The following is a 12,760-nucleotide window of genomic DNA, read 5'->3' as shown; positions in this document are numbered from 1 at the left end:
GGCTGTGCTCTTTTATCTTCATCTGTAAATGTTTTAAGTCCTCTTCACTTTCAGCAAGCAAGGTTGTATCATCTGCATTCACAGGTTGTTAATGAGTCTTCCTCCAATCCTGATGCCACATTTTTCTTCATATAACCCAGCTTGTCAGATTATTTGCTCAGCATACAGGTTGAATAAGTATGGTGAAATAATACAACCCTGTCGCACACCTTTCTTAATCTGAAACCATTCAGTGTTCCCATGTTCTATTCGAATAACTGCTTCTTTCTTGGTCCATGTACAAATTCCTCATGAGCACAATTAAGTGTTCCAGAATACTCATACTTCACAAAGTTGTCCATAGCTTGCCATGATCCACACAATCGAAAGCCTTTGAGTAGTCCATAAAACACAGGTAAACATCTTTCTGATATTCTCTGCTTTCAGCCAAGATCCATCGGACATCAGCAGTGATAGCCCTTGTTCTATGGCCTCTTCTGTATCTGGCTTGAACCTCTGGAAGTTCTCTGTCAATGTATGTTTGCAGCCATTTCTGTATTACCTTTAGTAAAACTTTACTCACATGGGATATCAACGAGATTGTCCGATGATTTCCACATTCCATTGGGTCACCATTAGTAACCCAGGATCAGTCTGAGTTCATTGATATAGGCCCACTAAACACAGATTTGGTAGCACAGTGGTTATGAATCGGGCTTTAAGTCTCATGGTCAGCAGTTCAAAACTACCAGCTCTTCCATGGGAGAAAGATGAGGCTTTCTGCTCCCGTAAAGATTTACAGCCTCAGAAACCCCGTACAGGGTCACTATGAGTTGGAACCCACTCCATGGCACTTAACAACAACAACAACAACAACAACAACAACAAACACAGATTGATTCTTCATTCACTGTTTCAAGGCAAACAGCTAAGAGAGGATCTAATTGTTTATTTGATTGGCCTACTACAATACATCAAAGGAGCTCTGGTAGCATAGTCGTTACGAATCGGGTTGCGAACTGCAAGGTCAGCAGTTCAAAACTACCAGCTGTTCCGCTGGAGAAAGATAAGGCTTTCTGCTCGCATAAAGATTTATAGCCTTGAAACCCTGTACAAGGTTGCTATGAGTTGGAACTGACTCCATTGCACATAACAACAACAACAATACATCAAGTTGAATTATTAGACCTTGGTATTCTGTAGAGGAAGGAATCCAAAGACTTCAGGAAATAGGCAGGTTTATCAGGATAGACCCATAAATCCACACACTGAGTGCCCAGAGGACATACCTTTTACCACAACAGTGAAGAACAAATTTGTGAAGGGAACTCCAGCCTCCTTGAAGACTGTTACTATTGCTATTTTATGTAAGCCAGATTTGACATCATTGAATTAAGCCCTAATTAAATTAAGACACCTAACTATATAATGGGGCTGATTAGATCCTGTGGCAATAGGGGACAAGTGCTAGCACTTAAACTATAAGACAAGGTGGGTGTGGTTACTGTAGTGGACAACAGAATCAAAGCAATCATCAGAAGAGTCAGACTCGTGTGGACTTATGGCATTTGCTAATCAGGCAGAGTGTTCCTAGAAGTGAAATAGATGGGAAACATCGTAAGTATTTACTAGATCCGTACAAGAGGACATGGGAACATCAGTCTAGCCTGAATCATGAGAGCAGAGAGTCACAGACTCTCAATCAATTCCCAGACTTGATTACAGTTTACAGACCCACAACCTTTGGAATGAAGGGGAGGCTGAGTCCCCTTGAGGAGAGACCCCACTACACTGTCAGCTGTTAGTCTTTCTTCTAGCCTCTCCAAAGGGATCTACGATCTTTTACAATAGTGACTGTGCATTGGCGAAAAAGAAATAACCAGACTTTTGGGCGATTACTGGATACTGACTCTGAATTGACACATATTGCAGGGGACCCAAAATGTCACTGTGGCCCACCAATCAGACTGGGAGCATATGAAGGTGAACTTATTAATGGAGTCCTAGCTAAGGTCTGTGGGTCCAGTGATCCCCAAACTCATCCTGTGATGATTTCTCCAGCTTCAGAATGCATAATTGGAATAGACTACTTAGTAACTGGCAGAACCCCCACACTGGATCCCTGACATGTGGAATACGGGCTATTATGGTTAGAAAAGCCAAGTGGAAACCACTAGAATTATCTCTACCTAAGAAAACAGTAAACCAAAGCAATACCGCATTACTGGAGGGATTGCATAGATTAGTGCAACAATCAAAGACTTGAAGGATGCAGGGGTGGTTCCCACCACATCCCCATTTAACTTTGCATATCTGGCCTGTGCAAATAACAGATGGATTTTGGGAAATGACAACTGGATAAACTTAACCAGTTGGTGACTCCAACTGCAGCTGCTGTTCCAGATGTTTCATTGCCTGAACAAATTAATACATCTCCTGGTATCTGGTACACAGTTACTGATCTGGCTGATGCCTTTTTCTCAATTCTAGTTTCTGTGGATCACCAGAAGCATCTGCCTTCAGAGATACATCAACTCTCCAGCGCTATGTCATAATTTAGTCTTCAGGGATCTTGATCATCTTTCCCTGCCACAAGACATCACATTGGTCCATTACATTGATGAAATCATGCTGACTGCACCTAGTAAGGAAGAAGTATCAGTGAATCTAGATTATTGATAAACTATCTGCATGCTGTTGTTAAGTGCTGTTGAGTCAGTTGTGACTCACAGTGACCCTGTGTAGGGTTTCCGAGGCTTTAAATCTTTGAGGGAGCAGAAAGTCTCATGGTTCTTCTGCAGAGCAGCTGATGGGCTCAAACCATGGACCTTGTGGTGTGCAGTTCAGTGCTTATTGTATGAAGCCCCTGCACTCACATCTGCATGCTAGAGGGTGGGAAATTAGCCTGACAAAGATTTAGTTACCTTCTACTCTGAAATATCTAGGGGTTCAGTGATGTGGGACATGTTGAAATATTCCTAGTAAAGTGAAAAATAAGTTATAGCATCTGACCCCTCCCACAACTAAAAAAAAAAGGCACAATGCCTGGTGGGCCTCTTTGGATTTTGGAGGCAACGTATGCCTCATTTAGGCATGCTACTCTAGCCTATTTATCAAATGACTTGAGAAGCTGTTAATTGTGAATGGGGTCCAGAACAAGATGAGGCCCTGCCACAGGTTCAGACTGCTGTGGAAGCTGCTCTGCCACTTGGACCATGTGATCCAGCTGATCCAATGGTACTTGAAGTGTAGTGGCAGATAGAGATGCAATTTGGAGTCTTTGGCAGGCCCCTACTGGTGAATCACAGCATGGACGCTTAGGATTTTGGAGCAAAGCCTGGCCATCCTCTGCAGTTAACTACTCTCCTTTTGAGAAACAGCTTTGGGCTTGTTACTGGGCCTTAGGAGAGACTGAATGCCTAACCATGGACCCCCAAGTCACCATGTAACTGAGCTACCCATTATGAACTGGGTGTTGTCTACCTACAATGTCATAAAGCTGGGCATGCACAGCAGCACTCCATCATTAAATGGTTTGAGCAGGACCTGAAGGCACAAGTAAGTTGCTTGAGGAAGTTGCTTAAATGCCCATGGTCTCGGTTTCTGTCACATTACCTTCCTTCTCTCAGTCTATGCCTATTACGTCATGGGGAGTGCCTTAGATCAGTTGTCTGAGGAAGAGGAAACTCAGGCTTGGTTTATAGATGGTTCTTCATGATATGCAGGGCCCACTCAAAGTGGACAGCAGCAGCACTACAAGCCAGTTGTGTGACTTCCCTGAAGGACAGTGGTGAAGGGAAATCCTCTCAATGGGCAGAACTTTGAGCAGTGCACCTGGTTGTTCATTTTACTTGGAAGGAGAAATGGCCAGATGTGTGACTATAGAATGGTTCATGGACTGTGGCCAGTGGTTTGACTAGATGGTCAGGGACTTTGAAGAAACATGATTGGAAAATTGGTGACAAGGAGGTGTGGGGAAGAGGTCTGTAGATAGACCTCTCTGAATGGGATAAAAAAGTAAAGATAATTTGTGTATCGTGTGAATGCACACCAAAGGGTTACATTGGCAAAGGAGAATTTTAACAATCGTTCTGTGGACACGAATCATTCTCTTTCTCCAGTCACTCCTGTCATTGCCCAATGGGCTCATGAACAAAGTAGCCATGATGGCAGAGACTGAAGTTATGGATGGGCTCTGCAGCATGGACTTCCACTCACCAAGGCTGACTTGGCTACAGTCACTGCTGAGTGCCCAATCTGCCTACAGCAGAAGCCAACACTGTGTCTGTGACATGGGGCCATTCCTCAAGCAGATCAACCAGCAACGTGGTGGCAGGTGGATTACATCAGACCACTTCCATCATGGAAAGGGAAGCATTTTGTTCTTACTGGAAAAGACATTTACTCTGGATATGGATTTGCCTTTCCTGCATGCAATACTTCTGCCAAAATTACCATCTATGGACTTACAGAATACCTTATCCACTATCATGTCTTATCCCAGACAGCATCACTTCAGATCAAGGGATCCTCTTTACAGTAAATGAAGTGCAGCAATGTGTCCATGCTCATGGAATTCACTGGAATTGCCATGTTCCTCATCATCCTGAAGCAACTAGCTTGATAGAACGATGCGAGGTCCTTCTAAAGAGAAAATTATGGCACCAGCTAGGTGCAATACCTTGTAGTGTTGTAATAATGTTCTCCAGGGGGCTGTATATGGTCTAAACCAGTATCCAATATATGGTGCTATTTCTCCAATAGCCATGATTCACGGGTCCAGTAACAAAGAGGTAGAAATGGGAGTGACACCATTTACTATTATTCCTAGTGACCCACTTGTAAAATTTTTGTTTCCTGTCCCTGTGACCCTATGCTCTTTGGGTCTGGACATATTAGTTCCAAAGGGGGGAGTACTCCCACCTGGAGATACAGCACTGATCCATTGAACTGAAAGTTAAGAATGCCTCCTGGCCATTTGGCTCTTCATGCCTCTTGATCAACATGCAAGGAAGGGGGTTACTGTATTAGGTGGTATGATTAATGCTGATTACCAAGGGAAAATTGGATTGACATTCATTAATGGAGGTAAAGAAGAATATGTGTGGAATCCAGGAGATTTCTTAGGGTATCATTTAGTTCTACCATGCCCTGTGATTAAAGTCAATGGTAAACTATAGTAACCCAATTCCCACATGACTACTAATGGCCCAGACCCTTCAGGAATAAAGGTTTGGGTACCCATCAGGCAAGGAACCAGGACCAACTGAGGTAGTTGCCAAGGGCAAAGTGAATATGGAATAGGTAGTGCAGGAAAATAGTTCTAGATACCAGTCACATGACCAGTTGCAGAAACGAGGACTGTAGTTGTTATGAATATATATTTATGTATATGCATAGGTATTTTATATGTGTGTATCAAATATTTTTTCTTTGTTAATTTGTGAAATGCAAGATAAAAATGGGGTCATTGCATTTTCAGTTGTACTTATGTTAGTTGTATAATCTTCGGTGCAAGTATGATTTCATGATTGTCTTTATTTAGAGACTGTGTATATGATTTAAGGAGCTATGCACAGGTGCCAAGTTGACAAAGGGTGAACTCTGATAGTTAATGTTTTGTGTCCACTTAACTGGGCCAGAATTGTCAGTAGCTTGGCAGTTGAGATGTAGTTATTTTCATAATGAAATCTAATATAATATCATTAACTTTATGAGCCAATCAACTGAAAGGATGTTTCCTCTGGGTTGTGGCCTGCTTCCAATAGATTGGATACTCAGGCAGAGGTTGACTGCTTGCTCTTGCATCTGGCTGGTCTTCCAATCTGTGCTTCTTTGGACTTGAGCCAGTGATCTGTTCTATTACCTGCCTGACTGTCTGCTGACAGACCTGCCTGCCTGCCCGCCATCTGACCTGTTGATCTTGGTTCATCTGATCCAGACTTGGGACTCTCACCTCTCTAACTATGTGAGCCATTTCCTTGATAGAAACTTCTCTCTCTCTCTCTCTCTCTCTCTCTCTCTCTATATATATATATATATATATATAAGCTTCACTGGTTTTACTTCTCTAGAGAACCTAGCCTAAGACAATTTCTCATTACATGATTGTTGTCATGTAATCGTCTTCATGATTGTCTGGTCACCTTTCCAGATTACTATAAAGACTTCTGGATCCTGATTCTCAGGGTCTTTCCCATGATCCAAGGAGTCATAAGAGAGGCTCTTCTAATGTCTTACAGTGCTTTGACCTTTACCTTGACTCCACTTCAGCTACCTATTCTCAGGTTCATCCTCTGGAACAATGCTACCTCTGAAACCTTCACATTCAGACTCCTTCTCTCAAACACAGCCCATCTCTCTTATAGACTCCTGTGTACCATTCTAGCTCCCAACCTCACCAGCTCCCGTGGCCTCATGATGCCTCCACTACTTAGAGGTCCTTTGTTCCTTACTGACCTCTCTCTGGCCTGGGCCCAATGTCTAGTCACCAGCTCACCATGGTTCTTCTGCACCTGTTCAGTAAAACCTGAGCTATCCTTCCTACTCACACACCTGGTTGCTAACTAACAAATTGGGGGATTAATGCTCAAGCATTCACGTCTTCAGGCCTTAGCTAAATCCTCAGCCATACTTGTCAGAGTTCCCACTGCTTTTGGTGGGTGACTTTCCCACATTCCCTCCAAGTCTTCATAACTCTCAACACTCTCAGTATACCATTTTGCTAAAATATCATGTAGAAAAAAGAAGTTATTAGCCTTCCATCAATAGAATTTTTATCTTGGGAAACTAGATATTTTGCCAACCACTAACTGCTTGAACACACTATGATTCTGCTCTCCCTGGAATGACCTCTTCTCTCTCATTTCCTCATCTTCTGTTCAATTAAATTCATATTCCTTTCAGATCTTATTTGCATGTACAAACCACCATGACTCCCAGGCTGGTCTAGGCACCCTTTGTCTGCATCCTCCCACCATCTGTATATGTCTCTGTGACCACCTCCCTCCCTCACCTGAATGAGAACCTGGTCCCATGGTTGATTTTTCTTTTTCTCTCAGCACACAGGCTGTTAAACCTCTGGGACATTCTATGTTTGTTAAATCAGTGACTGAATGACTTCATTTTGTAAGAAAAAGAGTTGCTAAAGGGTTTCAGGCAACCATCTTCCATATCATTAAGGTCCTTATTTTTCTCCAGGTCCTATGGATTCCTTGTTCTATAAAAGCCTCCCTAGTTCTTAAGACTTGAAGGTATGGTTAGGATAGAACAATAGGAATGAATGAGGTCTATCCAAGGAATTTCAGTCTCAAAAGTCCCCTGATTAACAGGGGGACAAGCTGGGTATAAACAAGGCAGAATAAAACTCATGCTAAAGGAGCTCTGGTAGCGTAGTGGTTACGAATCGGGCTGCGAACCTTAAGGTCAGCGGTTCGAAACTACCAGCCGCTCCGCGGGAGAAAGATGAGGCTTTCTACTCCCGTAAGGATTTACACCCTCGGAAACCCTGTACAGGGTCGCTATGGGTCGGAACCGACTCGATGGCACTTAATAACAACAACAAAGGATGGAGTGGAAGGAGATCAAGGGAAGCCTTCAGCCAGCTATTCAGGTAGTGTGCAGGCTGGTTGGCAGGCAAGCAGTGAGAGGGAGACCAGATTAGCGTTATGGAGTACCTCTTCTAGAAGAGTGGTTTTCTCCTGCAGCTTGGCTTCATAGAACTCAGTCAGCTCCTCCAGAGCCTGGCTCTTGATCTCATCATTATCCCGAAGCTGTTTTTCATACTCTTCTTGCATTCTCTGGGATTTGAGCTGTAACTCTTGGTACTTCTCATATTCTAGAAGCAGCTTTTGGTTGTTGCAACATTCTGAGAAGCAGCAGGGAGGTATTTTAAGTAGGAAGATAGCACCAACTTCAGGGACATCCAGGAACCTGGGGAGCTTTCCTTCCCTTTTCAGCACCAGCTAGAATAGCAGCCTCCAAAGTCAAGCTTCAAATGCCTGTTCATCCTCCTTACCTGGTTTCTGCTCCATCAGCTTATCACATAGACCAGTTCCCTCCCTTCCCCTTTTAGATTTTAGGACACTGCAGAGGAGCATTTGGAGTTCAGGGCCAAGATAAATGTCTGAGTGTGCAAAAATAAACATTAGTATCCCATTTTACAGATGATTAAACTGAGGTTCAATGAGGTCACAGACTCACTAGAGCACACACTAGATAGACCCACGGCAGTCTATCAAGCTACAAACTTGCACTTTTTCTTATCACTTGGGAACACGTCTCTAATTTGTAGTCAACGTCTCCTGGATGGATTATGAATTGAACTCACATCCCTCCCCTCTACTTTGTCTAATGTGATGGGCTTCCGTAAATCTCAAGAACCCTGAGTCTCTGAACAGGTGGTCAGTCTGGCTCCACTTAGCTCTGTACTTTGTGTGGTCCCTGTCCTCCAACTTTTCATGCCCAAACTCTCTCTGGCGTGACCCATCATTTCTCAGATTATAATCACCCACTTGGATAAATTGATTTTTCCTTCCTTCCTCGACCCACAGAATCATGTACTTTTTGCTGAAACTTTTACTCGCTACAATTCTCCACCTTCTGAACATGCCAGATCACCACATTCTCAAGTCCATAAGCAGTCACTTTCATGCTGGTTTTGTTTATTTGATGAGCTGTATTCCTACCGTGTTGCTCTAACTGCCTGTGAGCCCTGAAGCTCCAGTTACATAATGAACATTCCTGATCTCTCTACCCCACAAAAAAGTGAGCATCTAGGCCAGGGATTCTGGCCTCGCCTGTTTATGCCAGCAGCACCTAGTGCCGTGCCTGGCATGCAGTGACATTAATAAGTGTTCAATGGGTAATGTACAGGAATATAACCATTGGAGTGGACAAGTCCACATGACCTGGGATTTTTTTGTCCCTGACTTACGTCTTCCATCCTAACCACGCACCCTTCACTCATGGCCTCACCCAGGTCCTGTAGTTCCCGGGTTTGTTTATCCAGGAGATCCTCTATGCGTTCATGATGCAGTATGTCTTGCTTTTCTTTTTCTGTCTTTAAAACCTAAAACACAGAGTCAAATGCTTTCCTTTCAACACATCTGCTGAAGGCAGTCTGAGGGCAAGAACTAATACACAAGGAACATTCTCCTGCACTCACAGACACCTTTTAAGCCCCTGTTTTGCACCAAGAGGAAGTCACCACTGAAATGGCACTTTTTATTTATATCATATCCGGCTCTGAAAGTCTGGCCTGTTTCCTACTTATAGCTGTTCTACCAAATGGGTTTTGTCAAGGATGACAGATATAAGCGGGAAACAGACATACGAACATTTGGGTATGTAAAGGCTTCAAAAATTAAGTGTGTTCTTTGAGCAGGAAAGCTCCTTGAAGGTAACGGTGGCGCCATCCCTAGGAACTCACAGAGTGCTTGCTTCTAAAGGGCACTGAATAAATGTTTACTGATGGACTGAAGGAATGACTAAAATTAATAGTCAGGAGTCTTTCAGTAAGCTCTCTGACCCATGGAGATAATATAAAGGAACAAATATCCCTTTAACAAAAATTAGAGATTTTACATGTGGGGCCAGACAGATTAATATTAAAGACAGAGAAAAAGATTCTGGGAGAGTACTGGACCACATCTAACTCTGTGGAGCACTTTTAGACTGATTTTATTTAACCTCTTGACAATTCAGACATCAATATACTGATAGCTTTTCCCTATACATACTTTTTCTTTTTGCATTTTGTTTTTATATAAATCTATCATGTCATTGTAGAGAATTTTGAAATTATAGCAAATGATAAATAAAATTTAAATGATCTATAATCCCAACTACCAAAGACAATTATACAATCAGCTATGTTCTGAAAATTATTTTTAATTTTATCTAATTAGTACCATACACTAAGAGTTTTAAAGCCTGCTTTTGTTCACTTTGTACTTGCAAGCATTTCTGATGTTCCCAACTGCCTTAAAACATTACATTCTCATACATCCTATTATTAGGAGCTCTGGTAGCATAATGGGTGAGGAATTAGACTGCTAACTGCAAGATCAGCAGTTTGAATCTACCAACTGCTCTGAGGGAGAAAAATGAGGCTTTCTGTTCCTGTAAAGATTTACAGGCTCTGAAATCCTATATTAGTTGGAACCAACTGGATGGCATGCAACCACCAACTACCATATCCTTTTATTAGATTGTAGCTTGAGTAATATATGCTACTCCTATCTTGAGTACAGTGGACATTTGTGGTTCTTTGTGGGTGTTGGTGTAGTCTCTCAAACAGACCTGGTTTTTTGTTTTTAAGGATTCCATTTCCTGGATGAACTTGTCTGTTAACTCCTTAATCTTCTCAGAATAGTTCATATCCTTTAGTCGAAGTTGATACTCATTCTCCATTTTTAATTCATCCACACGAGTCTTCAGATCCAACATAACCTGAGCCTTTGGAAGAAGGGCACAGAATCAAGAACATTCACAATGTGAGCGAACTGGGATGTTTAAATGTTGAGCTTTGACCTCTCTGAGATATGCAGCTTTGCCTAGCCTCAAGCTCAACATGTCTCAACTAAAACTTGTCATCTTTCCCCCAGGAGTCACATTGGCTGAAACCTAGTCAACAGATAAGCTTCTTCTTTTACCCTAACAATATCTATTGTGATCACTACTGTGTGTGTGCCAGGCATTGTGCTAATTAACTCCTTTATCTCCATCAAACCTGTTCAAAGTCACCTCAAGGACACCTACTTTGATCACTCTTCATTCTGGTGTCCTGTACAGGGGGGTTCTGGTGACAGCAGATATCTGGAACCTACATGCCCAGTACAATAAGATACATCTCAACTTAAAATCACTCATCCAGCTCTCTTTGTTGTTGTTAAGTGCCATCGAGTCGGTTCTGACCATGTGCAAGGCCAGGGAGGTCAGCACAGGACTGCTAAGGGCCCTGCACGTGAAGTGGCATAGGAGTGCAGCAGAGGGAGTGGAGGTCAGGACTGGGTAAGGCCATCAAGATCCTTGTAGGTCATGCTGAGGAATTTGAATTTTACTGTAGAGATCTCTGAAGGTCCACATCTAAGTGGCTTAAGCTGACTTTGGAGTTGTGACAACCTCTCTGATGGCAGTGTTTGGAATGGAGCACAGAAGGACAGAAGATAGGGTGAGTAGTTGGGAGCTATTGCATAGTCCAGTTGATAGCTGATAAGAGATTGAACTAAGTAAGAGAGGGGAGCAGATAGGATTGAAAAGATTTAAGAGAGGTATTTTATAGTGGGGTCAAGCTGAGAAAACCAGGGATGAAAACTGTCTCCTTGGCTAAATCTTCTACTCCTTGAGGGTTGGACTTTGCCAATCTTCCTTTGCTGCTTTACTTCCAGAGCCTGGTACAGAGCCAGGAACATGAGCTGTGTGACATAGATATTTATCTGATAAATAAATGGTCTCAGGGGTCTGCCATGGACTAGTGTAATGCATTTATCGGAAGGTGCCCTGGGTTGAATTGTTTTCCCCCAAATATGTGTTAACTGGGCTAGACCAGGAGTCTGAGAATTATGGAAATATTCTTCCATTTTATGATCTGATCGAATTACCCTCCATTTTGTGGTAGTATGTCATCAGCTCTATGGTAGTCGGAGTGGAGCTCTCTATTCTCTGTCCTTTATTTTCTTTGTTGCAAATCCTAACCTCTCTGAGGGAGCTTCAAAAAGCTTGTGGAAAATGGAATGAAAAGAGAATGGAATTTTCCCACAAACTGTTTGAAGGTCTTTATGTATGTTGATGAGGCAGGACTGTTGTTGTTGTTATGTGCCATGGAGTCGGTTCCGATTCATAGTGACCCTGTACAGGGTTTTGGAGGCTGTAAATCTTTATGGGAGCAGAATGCCTCATCTTTCTCCCGCTGAACAGCTGGTAGTGTCGAACTTCTGACCGTGAGGTTCGCAGCCTGATTTGTAACCACTATGCTACCAGAGCTCCTTTAGGGTGGACTATATCTTGAGTCTCACTCTTATAAGAATTACACCTTTAAAATTGCAATCATTGCAATGAAACGACGAATATAAAACCGATGTTCTCCCATGGAAACTAAGTTCACAAAAACTTAAAAAAAAAAAAAGAATTGGACTTCTACTCAAGTCTCACCCTTCCTTGAGCCACCACCCTTATCGGATGCAAGGGGAGTTTCTTGAGGGTGTGGCTGTATCCAATATTTATGGGGGTGTCCTGGAAAAGCTCTTTTTTGATCTGGATCCTGCATTTGACTCATCATCATCTGATCTCTGGTTGTCTGACCAGCCAATTTTGGGATTCACCAGCTTCGGCAGCCTGTGAGCCAACAGTTTGTTGCCTGACCTGCCACTTGTAAGTATGTCAACAGTCAGAGAAGCTTCTGGCGGATGCTTGACCCACAGATATGGGACTTGCCCTTCTCCCAAATGTGTGAGCCATTTCCTTGAATTAAATCTCTCTCTCACTCTTTCAATTTAGCGGAGCCATAGTGGTGCAATAGATTGTTAGGCTGCTAACCATAAGGTTGGTAGTTCAAACCCACTAGCTGCTTTGAAGGAGGATGATAAGGCAATATGCTTCTATAAAGATTTACAGTCTTCAACAGCCCAGGTATCAATTCTATTCTATCTTACACAGCCGCTCTGAGTCTGAGCCAACTCTATGTAGTGGGAATGGAGCTCTTATACAAGGGGCTTCCAAAAACTTGTGGAAAAATGGAATTGGAAAATTTCTATGAACTTTTCAAAAAAATTCTATATAT

At 42.6% G+C, this 12,760-nt stretch overlaps 1 protein-coding gene across 1 annotated transcript in view; it reads right to left on the bottom strand.

The window, feature by feature from the left end:
• The window catches only part of WDR65 (WD repeat domain 65), a 130,599-nt gene that overhangs the window by 36,875 nt on the left and 80,964 nt on the right, over positions 1-12,760 (bottom strand). The window contains 3 exon segments of the mRNA XM_006839653.1: positions 7,656-7,846; positions 8,956-9,049; positions 10,282-10,437. Coding sequence (XP_006839716.1) covers positions 7,656-7,846; positions 8,956-9,049; positions 10,282-10,437 — 441 coding nt within the window.

Source organism: Chrysochloris asiatica, unplaced genomic scaffold (assembly GCF_000296735.1).
Source record: "Chrysochloris asiatica unplaced genomic scaffold, ChrAsi1.0 scaffold00026, whole genome shotgun sequence".
NCBI classification, from domain to species: Eukaryota; Metazoa; Chordata; class Mammalia; order Afrosoricida; family Chrysochloridae; genus Chrysochloris; species Chrysochloris asiatica.
This window is presented reverse-complemented; position numbering and strand designations above follow the sequence as displayed.